At 43.4% G+C, this 25,405-nt stretch overlaps 4 protein-coding genes across 8 annotated transcripts; 2 read left to right on the top strand and 2 right to left on the bottom strand.

Annotated features, from left to right (window-relative positions):
• The first annotated feature begins 755 nt into the window (after positions 1-755).
• LOC120705573 lies at positions 756-4,692 on the top strand. Its single transcript, XM_039989997.1, has 3 exons — positions 756-1,841; positions 3,848-4,178; positions 4,288-4,692. Exons 1-3 carry the CDS (start codon positions 930-932, stop codon positions 4,422-4,424), a joined length of 1,380 nt encoding a protein of 459 aa, XP_039845931.1. The 5' UTR covers positions 756-929; the 3' UTR covers positions 4,425-4,692.
• A 150-nt stretch (positions 4,693-4,842) lies between these two features.
• LOC120705577 lies at positions 4,843-9,174 on the bottom strand. The gene is made up of 2 exons (XM_039990010.1): positions 9,004-9,174; positions 4,843-6,634 (listed from the first exon to the last, which is right to left on the bottom strand). Exon 2 carries the CDS (start codon positions 6,607-6,609, stop codon positions 5,527-5,529), a length of 1,083 nt encoding a protein of 360 aa, XP_039845944.1. The 5' UTR covers positions 6,610-6,634; positions 9,004-9,174; the 3' UTR covers positions 4,843-5,526.
• Positions 9,175-10,758: 1,584 nt separating this feature from the next.
• LOC120705587 (serine-rich adhesin for platelets-like) lies at positions 10,759-16,759 on the top strand. 2 transcript variants are annotated; one of them, XM_039990020.1, is made up of 6 exons: positions 10,759-11,333; positions 11,425-11,699; positions 12,908-13,788; positions 13,889-13,975; positions 15,034-15,996; positions 16,177-16,759. In XM_039990020.1, exons 2-6 carry the CDS (start codon positions 11,603-11,605, stop codon positions 16,270-16,272), a joined length of 2,124 nt encoding a protein of 707 aa, XP_039845954.1. In that variant the 5' UTR covers positions 10,759-11,333; positions 11,425-11,602; the 3' UTR covers positions 16,273-16,759. The 2 variants fall into 2 exon arrangements, with proteins under 2 accessions (XP_039845954.1, XP_039845962.1); XM_039990028.1 differs by lacking the exons at positions 10,759-11,333; positions 11,425-11,699 and adding an exon at positions 11,996-12,139.
• A 406-nt stretch (positions 16,760-17,165) lies between these two features.
• On the bottom strand, positions 17,166-21,620 carry LOC120705604 (beta-1,3-galactosyltransferase 7-like). Of its 4 annotated transcripts, none has more exons than XM_039990060.1 (11): positions 21,264-21,618; positions 20,302-20,401; positions 20,155-20,210; positions 19,850-20,052; positions 19,341-19,404; positions 18,647-18,719; positions 18,438-18,558; positions 18,260-18,347; positions 18,042-18,167; positions 17,848-17,957; positions 17,166-17,767 (listed from the first exon to the last, which is right to left on the bottom strand). In XM_039990060.1, the coding sequence occupies exons 1-11, from the start codon at positions 21,365-21,367 to the stop codon at positions 17,619-17,621; spliced, it is 1,194 nt and encodes a 397-aa protein (XP_039845994.1). In that variant the 5' UTR covers positions 21,368-21,618; the 3' UTR covers positions 17,166-17,618. The 4 variants fall into 4 exon arrangements, with proteins under 4 accessions (XP_039845994.1, XP_039845988.1, XP_039845980.1 ...); XM_039990054.1 differs by having other exon boundaries at positions 20,155-20,213; positions 21,264-21,606; XM_039990046.1 differs by having other exon boundaries at positions 18,260-18,558; positions 21,264-21,620.
• Between the last annotated feature and the right edge of the window lie 3,785 nt (positions 21,621-25,405).

Below are 25,405 nucleotides of genomic sequence, written 5' to 3' on the forward strand. Positions count from 1 at the left end.
GGCTCCCTGCAGCGTGCTTATCATCAGTCGCAGATGACCAGTGAATTCAAACTCCGAGAGCAAGATGCCCGGAAGGGCCGTTTAGTTCCCAAAAATTTTCACCCAAAATTTTTCAACTTCTCTTTGAACACATGTATGAAGCACTAAATATAATTAAATAATAAAACTAATTACACAGTTAGAATGTACACAACGAGACGAATCTTTCGAGCATAATTAGTGCATGATTAGCCATAAGTGCTACAGTAACCCACATGTGCTAATGATGCAGTCAAAGACCTCAAAAGATTCGTCTCGCGGTTTCCAAGTAAGTTCTGAAATTAGTTTTTTAATTAGTGTCCGAAAAACCCTCCCAAGGTCAAAGTGTCGATTTGACATCCAAAATTTTTTGTTTTTTTTTGAACTAAACGGGCGGGAAGCATGGGCGAGCAATGATTGGTGGCAGTAGCTGTCGCAAGTCAAGCAGGTACCAGCATTAAGATTAAACCCCCAATGTGAAGGAAGAACTGACACCTCGCTCGCAGAAAACAAACCACCTCCACTACATCTTGAAATTGAATCCCATGAAGGCCTCAAAAAACATCAATTCAAAAGTGCACCGGGAGTAGTTATGTGATTTTTTTTTGAGACCGCGTAGTTATGTGAAATTTGAAAACTCGGAGAAGGCATAGGTCCGTGTCCATGTGTCCACATGCAACTCTCTGGTCACCTACAATCTCTAGGCAATATATACAGGGGTGGCCAGGCCACCAGCCAAGCTTCCAGGTCCAACGCGCCACGCGGAACTCCCAGCCGCGCGCATCTCTCCCGACGTCTCGGGCGGCCCGGAGTGGGGGCAGACAGAGTCACCTCACCCCACCCCACCACTTCGCCCTCCTCCACACCACTCCCGCTCCCGACACCCAAGGCCCGCCAGGAAAGCGCCCGCGATGGCGGACGCGCCGTCGGCGTCGCCGCTGCTGCGGCCCCAGCCGCCGCCGCCGGCGGGCGGGAAGCCGCCGCCCCCCGCGGCGTCGCGGTTCGCGCGGTGCTCGTCGCACGCGCACGACGAGCTCCGCAGCTTCCGCGCCTGCCTCGCCTGGCTCTGCGTCGACCACTCCCCGTCCCGGGGTCTCGCGGGCGCGGGCTCCTGGGCGGTCTTCCTCCTCCTCGCCGTCGCCGCGCCCGCCGCCGCCCGCCTCCTCCTCCTCCCCGCCGCCGGCCCGCCGCCCCCGCGGCCCTACGACGGGCAGGTCCAGGTCTCCCTCACCCTCGCCGCGTCGCTCGCCTACGTCTCCCTCCGCGCCGTCCTCCGCCGCTCCGGCGGCCTGCGCCGCCTGCTCTACCTCGACAGCCTCCGCCGCGACTCCGAGGACGTGCAGGCCGGGTACACGGCGCAGCTCGCGCGCTCCTTCCGCGTCCTCGCCTGCTTCGTGCTCCCCTGCGCGCTCGCCGAGGCCGCGTACAAGGCCTGCTGGTACTACCACCACTACTACTACGCCGCCGCGCTCGGCGGCTCCCCGTGGTGGCCCGCCGCCGCCGCCGCCTGCGCGCTCGAGGCCGCCTCCTGGGTCTACCGCGTCGCGCTCTTCTTCATGGTCTGCGTCCTCTTCCGGGTCATCTGCTACCTGCAGATCCTGCGGATGGTCGGCTTCGCGCGCGAGTTCGGCAGGTTCGCCGACGTCGCCACCGTGCTGCAGCACCACCGACGGATCAGGGAGCAGCTCAGGAAGATCAGCCACCGCTACCGCAAGTTCATTGTCTGCAGCCTCATCCTCGTCTCCGCCAGCCAGTTCGCCGCGCTGCTCTCCACCACCAGGCCGCACGCCGTCGTCAATCGCGCCACCGCCGGCGAGCTCGCGGTGAGTAAATTAAACACGTCCTCTGTTTTCTTCAGTTTAACATTTTACTAACTGATGAAGGTAATTTCTTTTCCTAAAAAAATCATAGAATCATTGCAACAACAAAGCTTGTGCGTTAAGCATTCAGAGTGGACTGCATCATCTAATCAATCCTACCTTTTACCAATCACAAAGGGACTATGGGTGTGTTTAGATCCTTGAAAAGGTGGGAGAAAAGTCACATCGGACACTATAGCACACTTTAGCACTTTTTGTTTGTTTGTGGAAAATATTGTCCTACCATGACTTAACTAGGCTCAAAAGATTTGTCTCGCAACGTACATCAAAACTATGCAATTAGTTTTTTTAATCTACATTTAGTACTCCATGCATGGATCATTTGCTATATTTAATATTTCGATGTGATGGAAAGTTTGGAGTTTTTGTAGGAACTAAACACACCCTGCATCTAATTCGCACTTATCCAGAGTAACAAGCCCTTGTATGGAACTAAGCGAGGAACTAATGCTCCAAGGGTCATGAATTATTTGAATATACTTCATATGTATTGATTGATAATGATCGAATACTATGTGATCAAATTTGCCAAAAAAAAATTCTGAATAATAGTGGTACAGAGTAGCGTATACTCGGACAGAGACACAGAGACAGAGTGCAGAGATGTCCATAATAAACTGGAATTATAATCTTTATTAGATGCAAAGCAAAAATGCATAGTGGTACATGTGCGATTCACATGCCCGTATCTGAGTGGGTTTGGTACAATGAGAAATACCAAATCAGGTCGAGCGAGGACAGCTGTAAATGGAAATTTCCAGAAAAAAGCTTTGCATGCCCCGAAAGGAACACGGGATGTTCAGACACCATAGAAGCTGTTGCCTGCCCCGAAATGAACACACATGTTCAGACAGACACCATACAGCCTGTTTAGTTCGCTGAAAATTTGTGAAAAAGTTGTTGTAGCACGTTTCGATTTTATTTGGCAATTATTGTTTAACCATGGAGTAATTAGTCTCAAAAGATTCGTCTCGTCATTTACAACTAAACTGTGCAATTAGTTATATTTTTTAACTATATTTAATACTCTATACATGTATCATAAGATTCGATGTGATATGCGTTGGTGAAAAATTTTAATAACTTTTCGCAGAACTAAACACAGTCATAGAATAAGTAGCAAATCCATCAACCGATTGTCAGTCTTTACCCCAATTCCACATGGTCCACGGCAACAGCTAGATTCCCATCAGCATCAGTAGCTGGCAACTGGCTGTGCCTCAGGAGGTTGTGGCCCTGTTTAGTTCTAAAAAAGTTTCTACTGTATTCGTCACATTGAATGTTGGAATATATGTATGGAGCATTAAATGTAGTTGAAAAAATAATTAATTACATAGCCTAACTAATTAGTACGAGATGAATCTTTTAAGCTTAATTAGTCTATAATTAGACATTATTTGTTAAATAACAACGAAATGTGCTACAGTATCAAAACCCAAAAAAATTTCGCGAACTAAACAGGCCCTGTGCAGGTAGATTTGCTCAGCAAGTTTGTCCACATATGAGGAATTACTTATCATATCTGTCCACTTCTTTTCTAGAAAAAAAACTAACTTTGACTGTGTTTAGATGGAGGGAAAAGGGATGTGAAAAGTCGCATCGGACACTGTAGCACACTGTAGCAATTTTCGTTTGTTTGTGGTAAATATTGTCCTATCATTACCTAACTAGGCTCAAAAGATTCGTCTCGCAACGTATATCAAAATTATGCAATTAGTTTTTTTATTTATCTACATTTAATACTTCATGCATGAATCATTTGATATATTTAATGTTTCGATGTAATGAAGATGTGATGGAAAGTTTGGATTTTGGTGGGGTTTTTGGGGCATCTAAACAAACCCTTTATGATGTTTTCAGAACCAATCATCAGATCTGTAGACGGTGAACAGAATGTTGCATAATTATCTCATCTGACGAAGTGGCTTGTTTGTTGCCTGCGTGTCCAGCTGTGCTCGCTGAGCCTGGTGGCGGGCCTGCTGGTGTGCTTGCACAGCGCGGCCAAGATCACGCACAAGACGCAGGCGATGACGAGCGTGGCGGCGGCGTGGCACGCGGACGCCACGGTGCACGCCTTCGACAACGACCAGGAGAACCCGGACCCGGACCTGCCCCCCACCGCCGGCTACCTCGCGCCCGCCAACGCCTACCGCGTGGCCGCCGGCGAGGAGTCCGGCAGCGACGACGACGACGACGGCCAAAGCGACACGTCCTCCCTCGACGACCCCAAGTACGTCCCGTTCCAGGCCAACATCTGCTTCCAGAAGCGGCAGGCGCTCGGTAAGCAAAGCATCCTTCATTGCATTCCTTGTGTTGCTGCTGCTGATGAACTGACGGCGAAGAGGCTGAATTCCTGACGGGTGATTGGCGGTGCCTGTCTCTGCTGCAGTGACGTACCTGGAGAACAACCGGGCCGGGATCACGGTGTACGGCTTCGTGGTGGACCGGGCGTGGCTGCACGCGCTGTTCATGATCGAGTTCTCGCTCGTCATGTGGCTGCTCGGCAAGACCGTCGGAATATCGTGAGGCGTCTTCAGCTCCGATCTCTGATGCAGGGCTGGCTTCACTGCGCTTACCTCGGACCAGCGTGTACAAATTGAGTGCAGACAGTGCAGTGCTTTGAGCCTAGCCGTTTTTCTTTAGCATAGCCGTTTTGATCGATCAGTGTATGCGTCTTCTTCCTACTGTTTTTACCGTTTCCTTTGAGAGAGAAATTCTGATGGTTGTGTAGATTCATCTGGTGATGATAATAATGAGATGTTAGCTGTCCAGGTTGTGTTTCTTTTTTTTAATAGTTTCCTAAAGCCAGGTTGGTTTGTTGATGAGGCACCGAACAGTTCATCCAAGTTGCCCATCCATTGCAAAGTCTCAGTATGGGGTGATTGGCGTTCAGCAATTAAACGTCAAGCCAAATAGCACGGGACTAGTAGTACGAGACTACATATTCAAGCAAAACACCATGTCAATACTGTTGCATTTGCAATAAAACCAGTCCCATGAGCAGCAGCTAAAACAGCCACAACTGCATCGAGACTTTCGAGTGCCACCAGGTAAACCACCCTAGCAGCACGATACAAGGCAACCATGAGAAGATGCACTCATGGCAAATAAGTTCAGACCTCACATTTGGACTAGACTAGACCAAGCCATCCATCGGCCACAACATATCGATACAAAACTACATCAACAGTTCAACACCGAAACATAAGCAGTGATCTGTATGCTGGATTTGTTCATGACACTGACATCTAAATTTCAAACAGCAATTGCTGCCGAAACAATCACCTGTTTGCAGTTTGCTTTGACCAACAGAAAGGGAAAGGAAACTCTCAAGGCAAGGTATTCACAAATCCATGCAAGGCAGCACCTGAAATGCGGAGCTGCTTCAACCCAAAACTGTATGCAGATCGCAGAGCACATCATGCAAGCATCAGCATCTGCCTAACAGAGATCTCCATCCAAACTATATCCGCTATTGCCGTCTCAGCAATGGGACAAAAAAAAGGGAAGGAAGAACATGCTGGGCCTCCGAGGATCTGACCACCAGGCAGCAGCTTACCATGGTGTGTTATTTTGCGTCCCTTGCAGATGGATAGAATGAACAAACCCCCCAGAGCGATTTCATCTCTCAGCTGCCGCGAGTTGGCCTTGTAGGAGCCACCATAGGATGGTGTCGTCGTGAAGTTCTTCCTACAGCCCGAACAGTACCAGTCCGCCCCCTTTGAGTGTTAACTGAGTCACGCTGAATGTCAGAAGTATCAACAGTGCTGGTTGAACGCCTAGGCCTCTCCCTATGTCTTCTATATGCCCTGCTAAATGAATCTCCAGTAGCGATTCTCCTGCCACGAGCAAACAAGGACGCCAAGAAGTCAAAGCCCTCATCCAAACCGCCATCTGACGAGTCATACAAGTCAATCCTCTCATTCAGAGTGCGATCTAAGGATGTGAAGAAGTTGAGCCTTTCCTCCAAGTCAAAGTTCTCGCCATCAATGGGCAAATGGCTGTTGCCCCCACCATTCAACTCAAGGACATAATCCCCCATGATCACAGCTCCTGGGTTCATGGCCCTGATAGTGCTGATTGCATCCTGCCGCTCTCTCTCACATTCAAACTTCTTCCACTCATCTGCAATAGCAGGATCAACTTCACGAGGTTTGGCTGAAGGGTGCTTGGACTTCACATGCTTGCAAAGTTCCTTATACGAGCCAACAAAGGAGCAGCCATCATGCATGCAGGTTCTCCGCTTCCGGTTGAGATACCGACGAGCAGGTTCAACCACAGTCCATCCTTTAACCTCGCCACGGCAGAGAGGACAAGCAAGTTCCATGGCACATGGCTGCTTGCTTGCAGGCTGTGTGTTTGAGGACAATGGAAGGCTGGGTGCAGACTCTGCTGAAACATCAAGAGCCATTTTTTCCTTTGCATAAGCTTCTTTGAAGTGTTCAAGGCAGTTAGAATGACGGTAGTTGGTACCACACATGTATGGTCGGCAGCCCTTGTGATGAGAGGTACACAAGAGGAGGACGGCATCATGTGGATGCTCCAAGCAAACTGGGCAAGTGGCACCTTTCCATTCATTCTTCTCAGAGGTCACTGACATATCATTTTCTTTGCCTGTTCCTTTTGCCTTCCAGGAGCACGATGGAACATCAGAAGAAGCTGACCTACGTTGACGAGCTTGGAGGTTGCGGCCTCTTGGTGATCTCGCCATCCTTCAAAGTTCTTGCGAAAGGCAACTGCAAGAACGGCAAGAGAAAAATAATGTATTCAGTAGCTACAAATTTTGATGCATGCTTGGGCTATATATAATGGCCAGTACTTCAAATGATAGTAAGCATATATCTTATAAAGCTTACGCATTTTGCTAGTAAGACCCGGTTAAAAATATGATACTTGCACATTTACGGTCTTACAGATTGTTAGAACAAGTTAGTAACTTTAAATGGTAGGCTGAAAGGATCCTGTAGACCTATTTATAGGGAAGTTGGAGATTGATAAGCGTAAACAAAACTTAAGTCTCTCAAAATCCCCTTCCCTTAAATAGGTTTGACTTGACCAACATGACAGGACAACGAGCCTCCAACACAAAGGGCAGCTGACCAACTACCTCGCACACAAATCTACAACTGTTCCTATCTTCAAACGCACATATCACTTGAACAAATACACAAATTGTCAAAATCAGTTGTTATAACAGTCACCAAGAAATAAAACTATATTTCAAGTAACAAAATTAGCAAAAACAACCAGCTTTGCAATCTTCAGAGTCTAATTTGTGCTAGCCTTTTGGATAAAATAAAACTTGCAAAGCATACTGGGGCATCCAGAAAATAGGATATGATGAATGAACTTCAATCTGCTAGTGTACCACAGGATCATAAATTTCAAACTTACATATTTCAAATACCTTTATTCAACACAGTATTTCAAATACTTAAGATTTGCAGACAGTTGTGATTCGAGTACCAAATAAGCAATGACAGATGGGGAAAAGGAAGCATTAAATAAATAATTACAAGCATGCATGTGAAAATACAAAATAGTAGTGTGTTTACAATTTGTCGATATGCATGAAAGACCATACGAAGGACAAACTAATTGAAATGGATAAAAACCAGATTTTTTATATCACATAAATCAAGAAGGTATTAAGACATACTCCATCTATTCCTTTTTGTTTGTAGTTTAGTTTTGTGCACGGGTACTAAGAAAATCTATAGCACATATCTATTCGCCTAATAAATTCTAGCATATTTACTAAGAATGTCTCTTTAATCACCCATGAGCACCAATGAAGAAAGGAATTGCATATTGGAAATATAGCAAGCACTTGACAGGGTAGGGGCATGTACTTATATCTCTTCTAGAAATCCTATAACGGCAAACAAAACAGAAAACTTTTGACAAGCGAAAACGACAAACAAAAAAGAACAAATGTGGTAACATACTAACGTATCACTCACCAGAGAAAAAATGCAACAATGCACCATAAGTAAGTTAACGAAAACGACAAACAAAATAGAAAAAGGTAGTAACGTACTAACGTATCACTCGTCAGAGAAAGAAAATGCAACAGTGCACCACCAGTAAGTTAACGAAAACGACAAACAAAATAGAACAAAGGTAGTAACGTATATCACTCAGCGGAGAAAGAAAATGCAACAATGCACCCCCAGTAAGTTAACAAAAGGTAGGGTTCTGAATAAAACAATGCAAAGGGAATGAAATGCATTTCCACATGGACCCCCAGCCGCATGTAAGAGGGGTTGAGTTACTTCCATTTCTTAGAACATTTGAACAAGAGTAAGGAAATAAAATTCATGTACAGGAAATGTAAAATGCTAAAGTCACACAAAGTATCTCATGCATAACACCAACACTGATGCAGCGTTCATGTTTACTATTGTCTACTACTGATCCCAACAACAAAATATCACACGAGAAGACACATAACTTCAAGGGTTAAAAATAAAAGGTCATTTCTCATCCCCTCCACCTTTATTTTCTTCATAAAGATATACCAGTAAATGTCGCAATGAGTGTTAAAACTTCCATTTTTTATAGACTGGCTAGCAACTGTTTCGCACACCTGCTATAAGGTATGATTTTAGTCCGCCAGGCTAGTGGATTTCACCAACCAAACCCTAAAGAATCAATCCAGCTAAACAAAACTCCTACCCACAGCACATAGCAGTGAAAATAACAAGACCACATCGTTTCCCATCCCCTGACAAACCAATACAATCTCCCCTCAGGTCAAACCGGAGTGGATAATCGGCCGCGATGCAGGAAGCGAGCAGAGATGACCGCGGCATCTAGAAAAAAGGCATCCGCCTGCCCAGAAATGCGGGCCGCACGAGGGGAGATCCGCCCGGACAGCGGGACGGGAGACCGGCGCGGAACCCTAGCGGCGCCAGCAAGCAGGAAAAAAAAGGTGGGAGAAGACGAGCGCGGCGACGTGGGGGTGGCGCCGCACACGCGAACCCTAGATGGGGAGGGAGGGTCGAGGAAGCTCGACGACGGGGGTGGAGTGAGGGAGGGACCGAGACGGGACCGAGCGGGCGAAACGAGAGGGGGGGGGTGAGCGGAGGTGGTGGAGACTTACCTCGCGGAGACGGCGGCGGGAGGAGGAGCGGATCGGGAGCGGAGGCGGAGGCGGCCAGGCGGGGGGATCTCGAAGCGAGAGCCCGGGTGAGGGGTGCGGAGGGGAAGAAGAGCGAGACGACGGAGAGCGTGTGGGTTCTTCAGGAGAAGAGGGTCGAGGGAGAGCTGGAGGCTAGTCTGCTATGGAAGTTTGTTTGGGTTTGGGCTGCATTGCGCTGGGCTCGGCCGGGGGAACAATGGGCTCCTCCAGTCCATTCCGCAGCTGTTTCATCCCCCCCCCCCCCCCCCCCCCCCCCACACCTCGCGCTCCACTGTGTGGTGTACTAGCGTAGAGTTGCTTCTAGGAGGTTCGCCGGGGGAACAGCACCGGGCACGCATGTTTCTCGTGGCCGGAGGCCGGTGGTGGATGTAGGCATGGCTGATTATTATTAGGTCTACGAAGATACGGCTAATTTGGTCCAAACTCTTGGTTAGCCTTCGTCGACTAAAAATGGGGAAATAAGATTGGACTCGAGTATAAGTTGAGAGATGCTTGTCAATAGAGATTGGATTTATAGTGGATTGAAATGCGCTTATTAGTGATCGTCGATACAGTAGTAGGCAAGCAAAGCATGGAAAAACGAGACGGTATGGTAGTGGAGGATAGTTAGCGGATGGATGAAGTCGAACGTGGAACACGCAATCAAAATGGTTACTGAAGAGTGAGGTAAAAGTGAAAATTGCTACGTGAGATAGAAACAAGATTGCTTGTAGCTGCGTTGGATGTTGTTAGTGGCGGACGTAGTCTAGAAAATTAGAGAAACTTGTCTCCCATCCTCTCTCATTTTCTTCTTCCTCGCCTTGATTTGAATAAAAAATTTACTCTCATTTTCTTCTTCCTCACCTTGATTCGAATAAAAAATTTACTGGAGAGCTTAGAAGGGATCCATGGGCATTATGCCCATAGCAGGGACTAGAGCTCCTACACCCACCCCTAAATAATTCATTAATGCTAATGTTGTTGGTGATGAGAACATATTTAGCTATGACCATGAAGAAAAAGAAAATAACTGTTTTAAGTGATTAGGATATCATCACTTATAGTTAAAAGATAACCACAAATAAATAAGAGAAAATCAAGTGAGAAAAATGTATAAAATAGTATTTGTCATAATGTAAATAAGGTGTGACTCGTTAGATACGTAAGAGCGTAATGTCAAAAGGAAAATGCAACTTTATAAGATATAAAAGAAGAGATGGACATGGATGCAAATGGTTATGTTATTTCCATATGTAAGTGAATGTTTATCTCGCAAAGTCTTCAACAGACCTAAATATACTATTATTTTCACTAAAGAATATGTAAATTTTAGTTATTTTTCTAGAAAATTTAATTATTATGAATATGTTGCTCCAGCCTTCGCTATGAGAGTAGAAGAAAATCTAGAGTTTGCCTATAACAAAAACTTCAAAATATTTTGCAATAAAATTAACATAGTACAATGTATATAAATTCTTAAATGTGCAACTTAAATTAAAATAAAAAGATTTCAACATTTTAATTAGACTTTTTTTATTCAAACTTATTTATTTTATCCCACTCTCTAGGCTATCCAAGTTTTTGTTGGTTGATGCACCAAATCTTAAAAAAACTCTAATAGTATAATAGTATAACTCATCAAAGTTGACAAAACCATATAATTCTATTATCATTTGTTTTTTATAATAGCTATCTGAAAACGTTCATCATTTATAGTGACGACGAAAACATAGGGAAGAACCAGAGTTCATGTGTCTGTCCAGCAAACCAACCGTGTGATTCATCCGAGTCGTAGCGTACCAAATCCTATAAAACCCACGAATATATCCGTAATAATCCTCTGGAAAAAATTTCTTTTTGTTCGCTTCCGCTTCCTGCCCCCCTCCCACCCCGCACCGCAGCCGCCGAATTCGCCGAGGGCAACGCAAGCGACTTGCCGGGAGCAACCGCCAATCCGCCGCCGCAGCCAATCTCGCCGCCGCCGCCGCCGCCGTCTTCATCCTCCCGCACAAACTTTCCTCCTTGATTTCTCGGGGAGTTAATCCGAGCCCACGCGGAGGCGCCCGTCGTGCGGTGCGAGTGCCCCGGCGCCCTAATCTAAAGACCTAGGCCTCTGGAAGGTGGGGGGTTTAATCCTCGCGGAGGGTTTCTTCCACCGCGCCGCCGCCGCCGCCGCAATTTGCTGCGCCTCGCCATCGGCGGCCTCGCCGTCCGGCCGGCGACCGACGGGGCGCCGCAAGCCGGGCCCTCCTTCCTCCCGCCGGAGCCGTCTCTCGTCGGGAGGCGGCGCCTCGCCCTCCTCCCCACCCCAGGTACTGGACCGGATTCGTCTGCTTCGTGGTGCCCGGCTAATGTAATCTTGTAATCTAATCTAGTCTAATCCTCCGTCCGTGGTCCGATTAGGTTCGTCTTCTCCAGCGCGAGGGAGCAATCCACGCCAGAAGCGGGCCGGTGCAGTTTTTCTGCCCCGGCAATTTTGGGTGTTCAACCGAACCCACCCCCCATGCCCTACGGCAGGTCCACCCCTGGCCCGGCCTCCCAACCGCGGCCGGTGGGTGGACGTTGAGTGGTGCCTGCTGCCATGGAGCAGGACACACCCACGTTGAAGCCGGAATGGCTGCAGAAAGACAGGGCAGCAGGCGCCGCAAACATCTGGGCTACAGCTTCCTCACGCTCAGGTGAACTCAACTGACCTTGCCAATTTTGAGTCTGTTGTTTTCTGCTAGGGTGTCGTGCTGTGCTACAGACGTAATGCAATCCTAACGCCACATTAGGATTGCTAGTTTTGAAACCCAAGTAACGCTTGCGCAAGTGATATTTTTTATTCGTTCGTGTGCTTCACATGCATTGAACACTGTGAGTTCTATCCTTATATGAACAGTTCGTTATCTATATCTGGATTTAATCGGGCTATTGTGACCGTGCAATTTAGAGGAAGTTTCTAGATGTGATACTCTTGATGATGGGAATGTAGGTATTGTTGTACTGGGAGGTAGATTCTTGGACAGACCAGATGGTTGAGATAGCAACTATGGGGCGATTAAGGAATTTCATGCGTTTCTTACTGATGAAGCTGGGAAACGCTAAACAAATATATCAGTCGAGGAAGAACAGTGAGGTGTGAGCGCTGATTGTTTACGTGGCCTATTAGCTTGAATTAATTATTCCATAGATACAATGCACTGCTTGTGTTGGACACGACATTTAATTGCTGCAACGCTGTTAGCTGAAAAATACATATGTTTGTATTGGTCTTACGCGCATAAAACAGGGGAGGTGTTAATGCCTTAGTATATAACGTATATTTGCACCTTTTGTTTATGACACAGCTCTAATTGGAGTACTACTACCGATCAACATTTAATTCATTTTGTTACAGAAGAAGGGTGAGTAGAAAAAGAAAAGATAAGTAACATATTTGCAAACCAATATGTTATATCTAAAATGGCATTTGAGTTGAACAGAAAGTTATGATATGCTTAGTTCTTTTGGGTTGTTCATGAAGAACCATGCACTGTATTAGCTGGTTAATTTAGTCCAATTACTTAGGTCATGTTTAAAATTGCCATAGTTGCACTGTGGTGTCCGCCTGAGGTCTATGTTGATTTTTTCATATATCACTGTTGCCTTGTTCAATTTTTTTTGTACAGATGCAACCTTACATTTTGTCCACCGTACAAACTATTTTTTGCAATGGATTTATGTGATTGTTAGTTTTTCACTTTTGAGTTTCCTACTGATGTGCAAACTATTTGTTTGTCATACTGATATCACAATGAATGTTTTCAATTGGATTTATGGTAGTGTCCCACCTACCAATCAACTATAAGTGTCATTTTGTTCTGACAGTAATGCTAATGAGACGTATTTCTCTTGGACGCTTTAGATTATCATCAAGGTACAGGTGGTTCATCAAGAAACCATTCATCTGGACACGACCGTGACGGTAGTTCCCGGCAGTCTTCATCACGGAGAAGTTCAGGCTCGAATGGATCTCGGAGGCCTGAGCGAGATGCAATGGGGAAGTCAAGGGGCTATGCCAATTTCGGGAGGAACTGGGACAAGGATCGGGAGAGGGACTCTGATTCTCGTGAGAGGGAGAATAGATCAACTGTTGCAGATCGTCACGATTTCAAGTCCTTTGGCACATGCAGATCTGAAAGGGATAGGATGAATCGTGCCCGCTCGAAGGCAGACACATGGAGTAAGGGAGAAGTTAACATGAATAATGGTAGTGCCTCTAGGAATAATGCAGTTAGTTCTTCTAGAAGCAATGACAAAAGCAATACTATTGTTAGTACTGGAACTGTTGTTAACTCTATAAGCAATGCTGCTGTGGGGACCTCTGTAAGCAATGTTGCTGTCAGGACCTCTATAAGCAATGCTTCTGTTGGGACCTCAGTAAGCAATGCTTCGGTCAGTAACACCTTAAGCAATGTCAGCAATGCTTCTAGCATAACCTTTGAGCGAGAATTTCCACAGCTTAGTTTGGATGACAAAAATGGAAGACAAGGCATTAGCAAAGTCCCGTCTCCTGGTATCAGCACTCCAATTCAGAATGTGCCTCTGATAACTACATCTGATGGCTGGAACTCTGTGCTAGCAGATCTTCCTTTATCAAGTGATGTAAAGAAAAGCCCAGCCACATCTTCTATATTACAAATCGCTCCTAGTAAACAGACTGAAGTCATGCTAAACAGTGGGACTGCATTAAGCATGGCAGAAACAGTGATGCAAGCTCCTCCAAGAATTTCCAGTGGCCCTCAGGTAACCAGTGAAGCACTGCGTAATGCTTACAATGTGATTTATATTAGACATAGGTCATTCAGAATTTCGTTCTTAGTTTATTATTGTACTTTTATTGTAGTTATCGATCGAGGCTCAGAAGATTGAAGAAAGAACCTTAAGGCAGTATACTCTAAGGCCTCTTACACCTCCAGCAACCAAATCTTCTGTAAGTTCCTAATATATTTTCTTCAGATGTGAATAGTATTTCCCTTAGGGTTGTATCTATTTCCTTTAGTGTTGTATCTATGCCTTTGGACAAGAGCATAATTGTGTTGTTGGTACATGTAACAATAAAAGACATCAGCAGTCCTTAGCCATTTTGAGTTTTGCGCCTTAGTTATTGGGTATACAGCATTCTTCATAATCTGGTTGGCTGTTTTGTTTTAGAAACGAAACCTTGAACTATACTGTTGGCGGCGCATGTTATAATATGATCTATATATACCAGTTTAAATAGTGCGTTATATGGCTACATAGCATATCTGGCTTGAAATGTGCATCAAAAGGAAACAGTTAATTACGGAGATACACTATACCCCCAAATACTTTTTCATCAGAAAGAAAAATGCAAGGTAGAATAAAGGGATATAATGAAACAATTGTACTGGCATACTCAAAATTTACATTCCATATCCCTCTCTCTCTCTCTCTCTCTAGTGTAACCACATATTTGCTATGAACATTGCACGAAGGGCCATGTTTTTTCCACCAAGGGCCATGCTCAAATTTCATCTTGAAGTAATGAAATTCGGCATGGCCCTTGGTGGAAAAAAATTGCATGAAGTGATGATGCCCCTAGGAGACATGCCTTATCACTTAAATAACTTCACATCAGTGTGGACTGTGGAGATGCTTAGTTGTCTAGATGGAATACTGCAGTGCTACATTGACATCTCCTTCGGTATTGTGTATGTTTTGATGCATATATGCATTATTGTCAAACAAACTAGATGTGTACAATATTATGAATGATAACTCTGTTGCAACTGGGGTTTTTGGTGCTAGTTTACTGTGGCATACTGGCATGTGATTTTCTTCCTATTGCAAACAACCAAAGTACAATTGTTGACAAGAACCATTTACATGTCATGCTGATTCTTCACTTACAGTTTCATTGAAGTTTAATTGCATCCGTATGTGGAAGAAAAAATGATTCAATCCTATGCCTATCTGAATCAACCTTGTTTATATGTGCTTAACTAATTGTTTTCAATCATTATCCAGGTGCTTAGTTCTTTGAAAACAAAAGGAACAAGACTTGGAGATCCTACTGGTTCTAGTAAGACTGTACAACAATTAAAAACACAGTCTGCCAACAGTTCTATTAGAGCTCCAGTTAAAGCCGATATTTCAAAGCTCTCTCAGTCAGGAAGTTTCCAAATCCTCAGTCGAGAGCAAAACGGTACTGCACACACTGGCAAAGACTGCCTTATCAAACCTGTGAGTCCTCCTCCAACTCCTTTGGGTGCAATGGATACACAGAAAAAGCCAGTTGTGAGCCAAAAGTTGAAGATTGGCATCAGTGAGCGTCCTCTACCCCTGCAAGGTCCATGTAGTGACAGAAAATCAAATGTAAGAGACAAGCATAGATTCTTTGAGGCGTTACGGACCAAGTCTTCAAATGGTTCGAGCATAGCCTTTGAGTCAGAGAGTCAGCCATCTCCATCCAGCTTAGTTGATGTGAAGCAGGATTCTTCTCTTAGTCTCGGAAATGATTTCTCCTTATTCCATTCTGAAATGAAATGCATGGAGAACGGGAAGTGTTTCTGTGAAGAAGCAAATTCTTCTGAGGGGTCCCAGAGGCAGCTATCTGATACTGAGGAGAACATTCCATCCCAGAAACCAACTGTTGCAGATGGAATGTCTCAGCAGGTTCTAGAGCAAAGCAGAGAAGCTGGCTCATCATCGGAGCCTGCTGACACAGGTGATGAAGGATTTCAGTCGTCCCTTTCGGACAGCGCTGAAGGCAGTATGTCCTCAACACCTGCAGATTCTGATGATGGGTGGAATAGATCCCAGTCTGGCAATGAGGAAGCTAGTTCATTATCAGAGGTTACCGAACCAGGTGATGAGGACCATCCAGCTGATATTTCTCCCGAAGATAAGCGTTTCATGATATTGCTTGGCTGGAGAGAAGATGAAATAGTGCAAGTTGAACCTTTGGATTTCGATGAGATTGCAGATACTGTAAGCCTTTCTTTTCATCCTTAACTTCGCAGTGGTCAAATATTTCCTGCTTTTCGCTTTTCCAGTGATTACTGTTTCATTTTATCCATTTTACCATTTTGGCGTTTCCAGTGATCATTGTTTCATTTTATCCATTTCACCATTGTGACCTTTTGTGACATAAATTCGAATCCTGTGTAGGTAAAAGGCTGTGAGGAACTCAAGAAGAAACTTCAGTCTATGGAGTCCAATGATAATATCAAGAGTATTCTCCACCTTATTAACGGGCAGAGCTAAATGAGAAGCTGCAGCAGCATAAAGAGTACAGGGGCTAAAGACAATGGAAACCTAGCAAAATTCTTCAGAAGCAGGTAGCAGAGACCACAAGATAACACTGGAGTTTTTTGGAAAATGCAATGCCCACAGATCTTCGAGCAGCGTTGGCTATGTAAAGACGTTGAGAACAGATGGGAATCATTTTTGGCATGAGTTTTTGTCTTGGATTGTTAACATGGCGATATCATTTTCTTTCTTCTTTTTTCTTTTTCCTTTTGCTGCATCTTCAACAATTAGGGGTTTAGTGTTCACAGATAGTTCTGACAGTTTTTTGGCACACTGAAAGGAGTTTGGGGTTTCGCTGGATTTCCCCAAGAGTAGCTCATGTAAGTCCGATCCTGAACTCACATAGCTGTGCTGCCCTATGAAAGAATAGGCTCTGCTCTAACATGTCATCTTTTACCTGTGTTATGCTGGATTTTGATATGAAAAGGTGATTCTGACTACATATGCGCCTCAAAGGTTATTAATCTATATTTGTGTAACATAATACTGATTTGTGATACTTTTGTGTCGGAAGTGAAACCGCTGAAGTTCACATGAAGACTAGGGGTGGTAATGGGCCATGGCCCTAATGGCCTTTTCACAGTCCAATAAAGCCCTTAAAATTTTTAGTTCAAAAATACATATGTTTAGAGCCCGGCCCTTTTAGGGCCCGATCCTTAGATTTCCTAGTTCAAAATGTTGGGCCCTTTACCACCCCTAATGAAGACTCTTGCAAAATTTCTGTGTCACCACTGGCAACTTCGCGATTTTTTTAGTAAAAAAAACATAATGGAATGACAGCCCTTCCAACAGACTGCTTGGGAAAATTTGCTGAACTACGGCATCAATCCAACGCCTACAGGGCCATATTACATCACAATACATTTTTTTCCATGAACTTGGCAAAAAGAATTTGTCAAAATTTGCTTGAAACAATGTTCTCTACATTACATGAACTCTACCTCCATACGCACCAGCTGAAACTCTCCCACTTCATGCAAGATTAGTAACATCAGTTGCAACCCCCACATTGGTCTCACACTCTTCACTCTTAACCCCACAAAAGTTGCTAATGGTGACAGGCAGCAAGCCATCTAACAAAATATTTCAACAAGCATCCCACAACCTACATGTTGCCATAGAATCGTGAAGCCAAAGGCACTATTGTCAACGTCCTGTTTGCTGCAGTTCCAGATTATATTCAACGGGGCATGATCCTTGGACCTTGGTCTTGTTGAGTTCACTTGGGGAGTTGCATATTCAGGTCCACCACGAGAGCTTGCCAACTATGCTACATATTTACGGGCAAAGGAGGGTATGTGCTAGATAAGGAAGCTCCAAACTGCGGAATCTCCTTCACCGCAGCGAGCATGTACATCCTTGATCCTCTCGACAGACTTGCATATGCCACTGCAGCTCCAATCGAAAGACGCAACACAGATATTGCCAGCTTGCCCTTTCCACTCACAATCTGAGTTTGTATGCACAATAAGGGCAAAGCAGAAAAAAAAAGTATGAAAAGGAAACATTGTTCAGTATGAGGAAACAGACCAGGTGGAGTTCCGCAGCACATGTTCCTTTCATCAATGTGATTAACTTCCAAACCAATGAACCACGATCCAAGTGATACGTCTTCATTTGCATATTTGTGCAAGATAGGCCTGATAAAGATCACTTACATCGTTAGTTTTCTTTTGTATGATCACACACCCTTTTGTATGGCAGGAACACTAACAAAAACATACTGATTGATTGAAATATAAGTCGCAAGATCTTTCGAGATGGCGTATATCTGCCCCGTAGCATGGCGGAAGTATTTATTTCCTTCCTCCCCAAATTTCCAGTACTCAGGTTCATGATACTTCACATTCCTATATGAATATAGCAGGTTGAAGCAGGCATCTATTAGTACTTCAAATCTAGCATTTAAATTCATATTGTAAGACAGTGTAGTAAACATTACTTGTCAGCAAGAACTGGGCCTGACTTCATGCAGCCAATATATGTTCTTGGTTTTGATTTATGCCGAGCAAGGGTAGTGGCAAGCATTCCTGTTTTTGTCATATACATGCACCAATAAACAAAATTGAGATAAAAACACTCAAAGAGGAAATTATTGTGTCTAAGGAAACGATAAGCACCTAAGTTCACATGCACGTCATCATCGACCTTGACATAGAAGTCAGCATCCCAGAAGTCGACAGCGGTTGAGAAGAAAATTTTTGTCTTAGCTGATAGTTCATGATATCCCTCAACATGATCCTGCGTGATGATCCACATGTGGTTAAATAGTTAGGGCTAGCACCAGAAAAGTACAGTTCAATTCTCAAGTTATTGAAGACATCCTCACCAGTCTAAGAAAGTCATGGTGTTGGGCATCCTCTGAGTCTATAGCCTTGTCCAGTATACTATTGGATGTAGCACTGTGAAACAAACAAAACAGACAGTTTTTATATCCAAATTTTACAAAGTACATTTTTAAGTAAAAGGATGAAAGCATGTAACATTGTGAAAATAAATGTCTGTGGGGGGCTACAGAAGAGGAGTGAATTGAGTTGCATCATTAGACAGACTAGAATGAAGATTGGAGATTTTTTTCAAGCAAGAAAAATCATCAAACAGGATTACAATTGAAGTTATAGAACTTAGGGACTTGGTGTTTGCAGATTAATGCCAGGATCGGCTCTTTGCAAGACTTTGGTACATCTGAGAGCACAGGGCACAGGGGTATCTGCTATGGTGTCTTGCAGTTCCAAGAACAAAACATTAGATAGTTTGTTTTAGAAATTAGAGATACATAGTTATGTTATGGCTGTAATATTATGATAATTGTTCAGGCATTCGGCATGAATGAATTATGTCTTTGAATCACAATAATCTGCACCTGTTGTAGACTGGTGAAAAAGAATAAGTATTGAGAGTAAGTTCATTCTATCGCGGAACAAGTAAAACATTCAAATTACTACAAGAATATGGGAAGAAAAAATAAAATGCAGTAACAAAATTAAAATAATGTGCTAGGAATACAAGAACCATCTGTTTACCTGTGCCCAATAGTGAAGCGGATAACTATTCCCTTCTGTTCCTCTAATTGTTGCAGCTTTTCACCTATTTGAAAGAAGAGACCTTTACTAAAAAAAATTGTTGAATGATATCCTGTAGGAATGAAACTACTATACACACAGATGATACAATGTGCAGTGTACACACCTAAATGAACAGCTACATGTAAACACGAGCTGTTTGCACCAAATTATAGTCTCTAATGCCTGAAGCTATCTGGAAAAACTTAGCTTATAAAATGCTACAAAATTATAAACTCTATAAACTTGCCCCTATTTTTCCCTGAGGAAGGATGGAAATGTACAAGTCTAGCTTATTTCATAAAAAGAGGTTAAGCCAGTCCAAACAGAATCTTATATTAGCTGTACTAATCAAAACTGGTGTGTTTAATCACTGAAGAATGACTGGAAACTAATAATTTAATCATTACGCAAATCTAGTAGACATGTCCATGCCGTTATTTGTTCAAGACTACAAAACAACTACAGACCTTGAGGCATCCATGTCTCCCGCACTGAATCACGGCGTTTCCGGCTGCTGAAAGCGGTGTTGACACCAATGACAACAAATGCCTTTTTCCTTGGTTGGCTAGTTTCAGAGGTTACTGGCGAACCACTAGAACGGAGCAGCTCCAGTGTGCTCCTCTTTGCTGCAAGCTCCATCTGCAGAGTTGAGATGGACTTATCCAATGATCTAACACCATAAACAAATTTCAAAGAAAGTTGTCAGATACAGATAACTCAAGCACACTTAAATTCTTGAAATAAATCTCATATGGAATCAAAAGAGGCTCACTGTATAGCTTCATGGGTCTTGGTTACCTCTCCCATTATATCTTTGTCTTCCCCACGCTTCAGCATCCAAATTTATATTCAAAATTTTCAGCCAAAAACCAAGTAATAAAATTCATGGAGAAAACATAAAAATTGAAAAGGAACCCACCCTCTTTGTATTGCAATCCTCTGATACGAGCTGCAGCTCTTGATCTTGCCTCCGGCGTTGAGACATGATATGGTTGTTGGTATCTGGTGCTGTCCAGAACCTGTAAAACCAACCACAATGATTTCCCAAGGAAAATAGTAAAAACATTAAAAAAACTTTTAAATTGAAATATCCCATTTAAGAATGCACTTCAAATTAACCTTTTGAAATCAAGAAACCATGATTATCCTTATAGTGAGATAAGCTCATGTCTACCTATCTGCTTCTCAAAACAGTCACCGGATTAATTGCATGCTTCAAGTAAAGTATAGAAGTTGGCTTTAAAGATTTATTTTCTACTTGGGAAGGTTGTGGAGGTGCATTGAACCGAACGCAGTGTGCCTGTGGACATTAGGTTCCAAGCACAGGCTTTAATAAACGAAAGTAAATCCCCGCTCTACAGGCAAGTAGGAATTCAAGACCAACGCGTTTTCTTAAGATCTCGTTTGATGAAAACATAAAAATCCAAACCTTTTCCATTCATGGAAGAATGAATCAATGAACTAAGCAGTAAGCACCACCAAACCACGAACGCACGAGCAGGTACAAGAAGACACCTCAACCAGTCGATATCAAACCGCGATCTCCCGTTCTAAGAAATAAAATAGGATCTTTCCACCAACCCAGATCGCCATGAGCTCCGAGAAGGGATGGGAGAACAAACAGTACGAAAAGAAAAGGACGCTCAAAATCCAAGCTCCCTCCAAACAAATCTCAAAACGTCATTAGCTGAACCAAGAACTTATTCAAACTCTAAATCTCAAACGCGATAATAGCCTTAACAATTCGATCTTTTCAATGCACCGACCCGCCAGGCCCAGGTAAGGATCCCCAAGGACCCCAAGAGCAAAGGAAGCGCATGGCGAGATCCAAAGCTTCCCCGCGGGGCAGAGAGAGACAGAGAGACAGAGAGGGAGACCCACCGGTCCGTGAAGAGCATGCCGAGGCCAAAGCTGAAGGCGCAGAGCACCAGCATCCTCCACCTGGTGGAGGACCTCCGGTCCATCGCGCCGCTCTTCCCCTTCATCGCCTTCCCTCGGCGACGCTCCGAATCTTGGCTTCAGATGGGGGAACAAACCCGAAGTCAAGTAGCCAGAGCTCCGCGCGCGAGCAGCTCAGCAAAGACAAGCGCTTCCCGTGGGTTTTGGCCAAACACGCAGTTCTGGTGCGAGACGGCGGCGGAGTCAGGCGTCAAAGGCGGCGGCGGTCACCGGGGCGGTGAGCCGACCGAGCCTAGAATTGTGGGAAGGAGGAGGAAGCTGGGACTCTGGCCCTGTTTGGTTTCAATAGCACGGTAGCACGCACAATTACTGAAAAGAATCTTCAATGTATGGAGTACTAAACGAATTTTATTTGTAAAATTTTTTCGTGGATGGGTGTAATTTTTCACGACGAATCTAATGACAGTAATTAATTGATGATTGGCTATAGTGATGCTACAGTAACCATCCTCTAATCATGCGGCCAAAGGTCTCATTAGGTTTGTCTCGTGAAGTAGTGCAGGGTTATTGAGTTAGTTTACAAATTATCTTTATTTAGTACCTCTAATTATTGGTCAAAATTTTTATGATACTCATGCTACAATGGAGCGCGTGATGCCCAGTGGGCGTCTTTGGGAGGGCTTCGCTGCTCTCGGCGGAGCCCGGCCAAACGGGGCCACGTTGCCTTCTTCCTCTTCCCACTTTTGAAAGCATTTTCCTCCTCTTTTCTTTTTCTTCACTCCTTTAATTTATTTTCTCTATAAATATAAGTTTCTTTTGCTCTTGTATATTTATTGGATTTGGCCAAGGCACCTGGGTCTAGGAGATGGTCAGATTGTACCTCCCTGTGAAATACAATACAAAATAAAACTGTGTTACTGTGTGAATTAAAATGAGAAACCATTCTTCCCTTCAATAGACAAAGAAACCAAGAGATTAGCCTCATTTTCTTTTACATTCTCGCTTCATACTTTTGGAATCGTTGTTGTGACTAATTTTGATCCCAAAAGTAGATTGTACTATATCATGGCTACAAAAATGGCACAAGAGAATCAGAGCAAGTCCTTTGGTTATTTGATCATGTGATGTGATACAAGAGTACACACCATGATTAGCCTTGAGGAGTTGGTGCCTAGTTGGAGTATGCCTCGGGCCAGTGTGTCGAGTTAATTAGGTCCCGTGTGCCTCTCATGGATGTAAATAGGTTAACTAAATTTGGGCCTCAACGCCTTATTCTTATTCCAAAACCTCCCAATGCAGTGAGATGGCCCAAAAACAATTTTCAACATAAAATTAGAAAAGAGTGATAAAAATTTACCTGTAGGCTTTGAGGAGTAAAATGACAAACTAGCAAGGGTTAGTTACAAATTTTCTTGTTATATAGTAAACAAAGGACAGAAAAGTTGGAGAAAGACGACACGGGAGTCAGGACGACAGTTGAGAATTTTTTTACAAACAAACGTCACCATGTGTGAGAAAAAAAACTAGTTTAAAAAGGCGTCCTTTGTTTGATTTGGTATGTCGTAAAGTAAAGAGAATGATTAGTGGATGTTAGTTGTTAGGCATGAAGAGGCACACCGCAGCCCGGGTCCAACCTCCAGCGAAATGCGTGTGCGCGGATACGCGCCATCACCAATCGCCAACGTGCCACGCATGTTGTGCTAACACGCCATGGAATGGAACGGCGATGGTGGGTTGGGACCAAACAGTATTGTGTTATACTATGGCCGTGTTTAGTTGTTTATGTGTAAAAATTTTGCAAAAGAATCTTACTAATTTGAAGTACTAAATGAAGTCTATTTATAAAACTTTTTACACAGATGAGTTGTAAATCGCGAGACGAATCTAATAATGCTAATCAATCTATGGTTAATCCATAATTAGCGGATGATACTGTAGCATTACTGTTGCAAATTATGGATTAATTAGGCTCATTAGATTCGTCTCGCGATTTACAGCCCATCCATGTAAAAAATTTTGTAAATAGACTTCATTTAGTACTCCATGCATGTGTCAAAACATTCGATGTGACTTTTTTTTTGCGTTTACGGGGTTTACGGATAAAGATCTAAACAAGGCCTATGTCATCATGAAGTTTACGCAAATTCCTTTTCCTTTTTTTTGAAATAATATTCTTTTGTTTTGTTTTCTTCTCAAGTAAGTACTTCTTGACCCTGTGTATAAAATAACTTTTCGTAATAGCACTGCACCTGCACACGAGCATGGTGCCATCCATCGGATTCAATCTGAACTGCCAAGGTCAGATGTTACAATTTCCCCACCCCTAGCTTGTTTACCTTTCAATTGGATCAGATCCAATTAGGCCTAATAAGGCAGTCCATTTGATGAGGAATGATTCACACCTCTCACTTGGGTCTTCAAATTGGATCTAAGGATAAGATTAAGTTCTTACATATATGCATCAAAGTAATCATGTTCCTCTTTTAAGCTCACTCGAATTACAAGTGGTGAATCAAAGCATTTTCATTTATTTATGGCACAAGAAAGGATGGTCACCACCTTTTTACACCATATCAGAAACCAGTTGTACCACATACGGCATAAGAACTAACTCTTTTAGAAGTTAGAACAGAGGATTCTCCAAACACCACGAACATGAAAAACGTACGATCAAAACACTGTTAACACCTTTTTTTAGCATAGAACACTGTTAACACTTTAATCCTATGGGATGGAATGGAAAGAAACTACTAAAACGAACACCCAATGCTTTAGAGTCCTTTACTCCTGTCCATTTGTTTTCAAACACAAGGGTGGTGTGTCACTTGCAAAAATTGTGTGGGCGGCTGATGAGTGGAGAGACGTCGGTGGACGATCTCGTGGTTGTGGCAGCTCACCTCAACTGTCAGCCTGCCCTACCATACTGTCTACCAGGCTACTCTACCAAATTTTTAGAATCTCCCAAAGGCAAGAGCTAAGCCTGGGCCCTGTGATGAGGTCCTGCCACCTAGTAAGTGATTCCTTTACTACCACTGTGCCACATGCCCGGCCTCTAATTCCTCTTTCAAGATTCCACATGGCCACATGGGCCAGACACACGAAATCTACGGTTAAAATTGACCATTTGTCTCGGTGGAGAAACATTCATTCCGTCTAAAGCAGCATGTCATTAGGTACAAACATTTGGGGAAGTAGCAGCTTCCAAGACTAAACTATATGCGCTTTGCCAGGCAACTAGGCAAAGATGCCATGGCCTCCTGTCATGTTGCCATTTGACATCTATCCAGCTTGTGAGGGCGTACTCGACCGCGAAGCTAAATTAGCGTGCGATCGCCAGAAGAGAAACAAACGCGCGATGTGCATGTGTCCAGGCCCCACCAAAGCAGCGCTCCGTGCTCCGTAGTCCGTACTTCTCCCAAATTCCATTGTTTTCACGTTCCCCCCTCCTTTGTGTTTTCTACCAGACATAACGTTTTCTTTTGTTCCACTTACTTTTACTTTTCCAATTCTTGTGCTTCGAATTTTGTATTTAGTTTCTTTTCTCGGATTTTGTTTCAAAAACTTATTCGTGCATGTTAATAAATTTTGCCGATAAGTTTGGTTCTTCAAATTTTGTGGATAAGTTTGGCTTCCAAAATTTTTGTTCCTAATTTTTATGGCCGAATTTGTGTTTTCAAAGTTTGTACATGGTTCTGTTTGCATAAATTTATATAATCAGCAAACTTTTGTATATAAATTTTATATAAAGTATGCTAAAAAGTTATCTACAAGAAAACTCGTTCGTGCATGTTCATAAACTTTTTGTTGTATAACTATTAAATGCTAAGTTTTTCAGCATGTCATTTTGATATGCATAACTTTTACCTATAATTTGTTTCCAAACAACTTTCTATAGAATAATTTTTTAACACAACTTTCACGAGACGTACAACTTATAAGCATAATTTTTTCAGCCTACTTACTAAATGGTAATTTCAAATATAACTTCAATGTGAATATATTAGAAAAACTTCTCGTACAACTGTAAACATCATGGAAACACAACATAAAAAAGGTAAACAAAAAACTGAAAAAAAGAGAGAATACTACTCCACGCCCACTCAACTGGATTAGGAGGAAAGAAA

Source organism: Panicum virgatum, chromosome 1K (genome assembly GCF_016808335.1).
Source record: "Panicum virgatum strain AP13 chromosome 1K, P.virgatum_v5, whole genome shotgun sequence".
Classification (NCBI taxonomy): Eukaryota; Viridiplantae; Streptophyta; class Magnoliopsida; order Poales; family Poaceae; genus Panicum; species Panicum virgatum.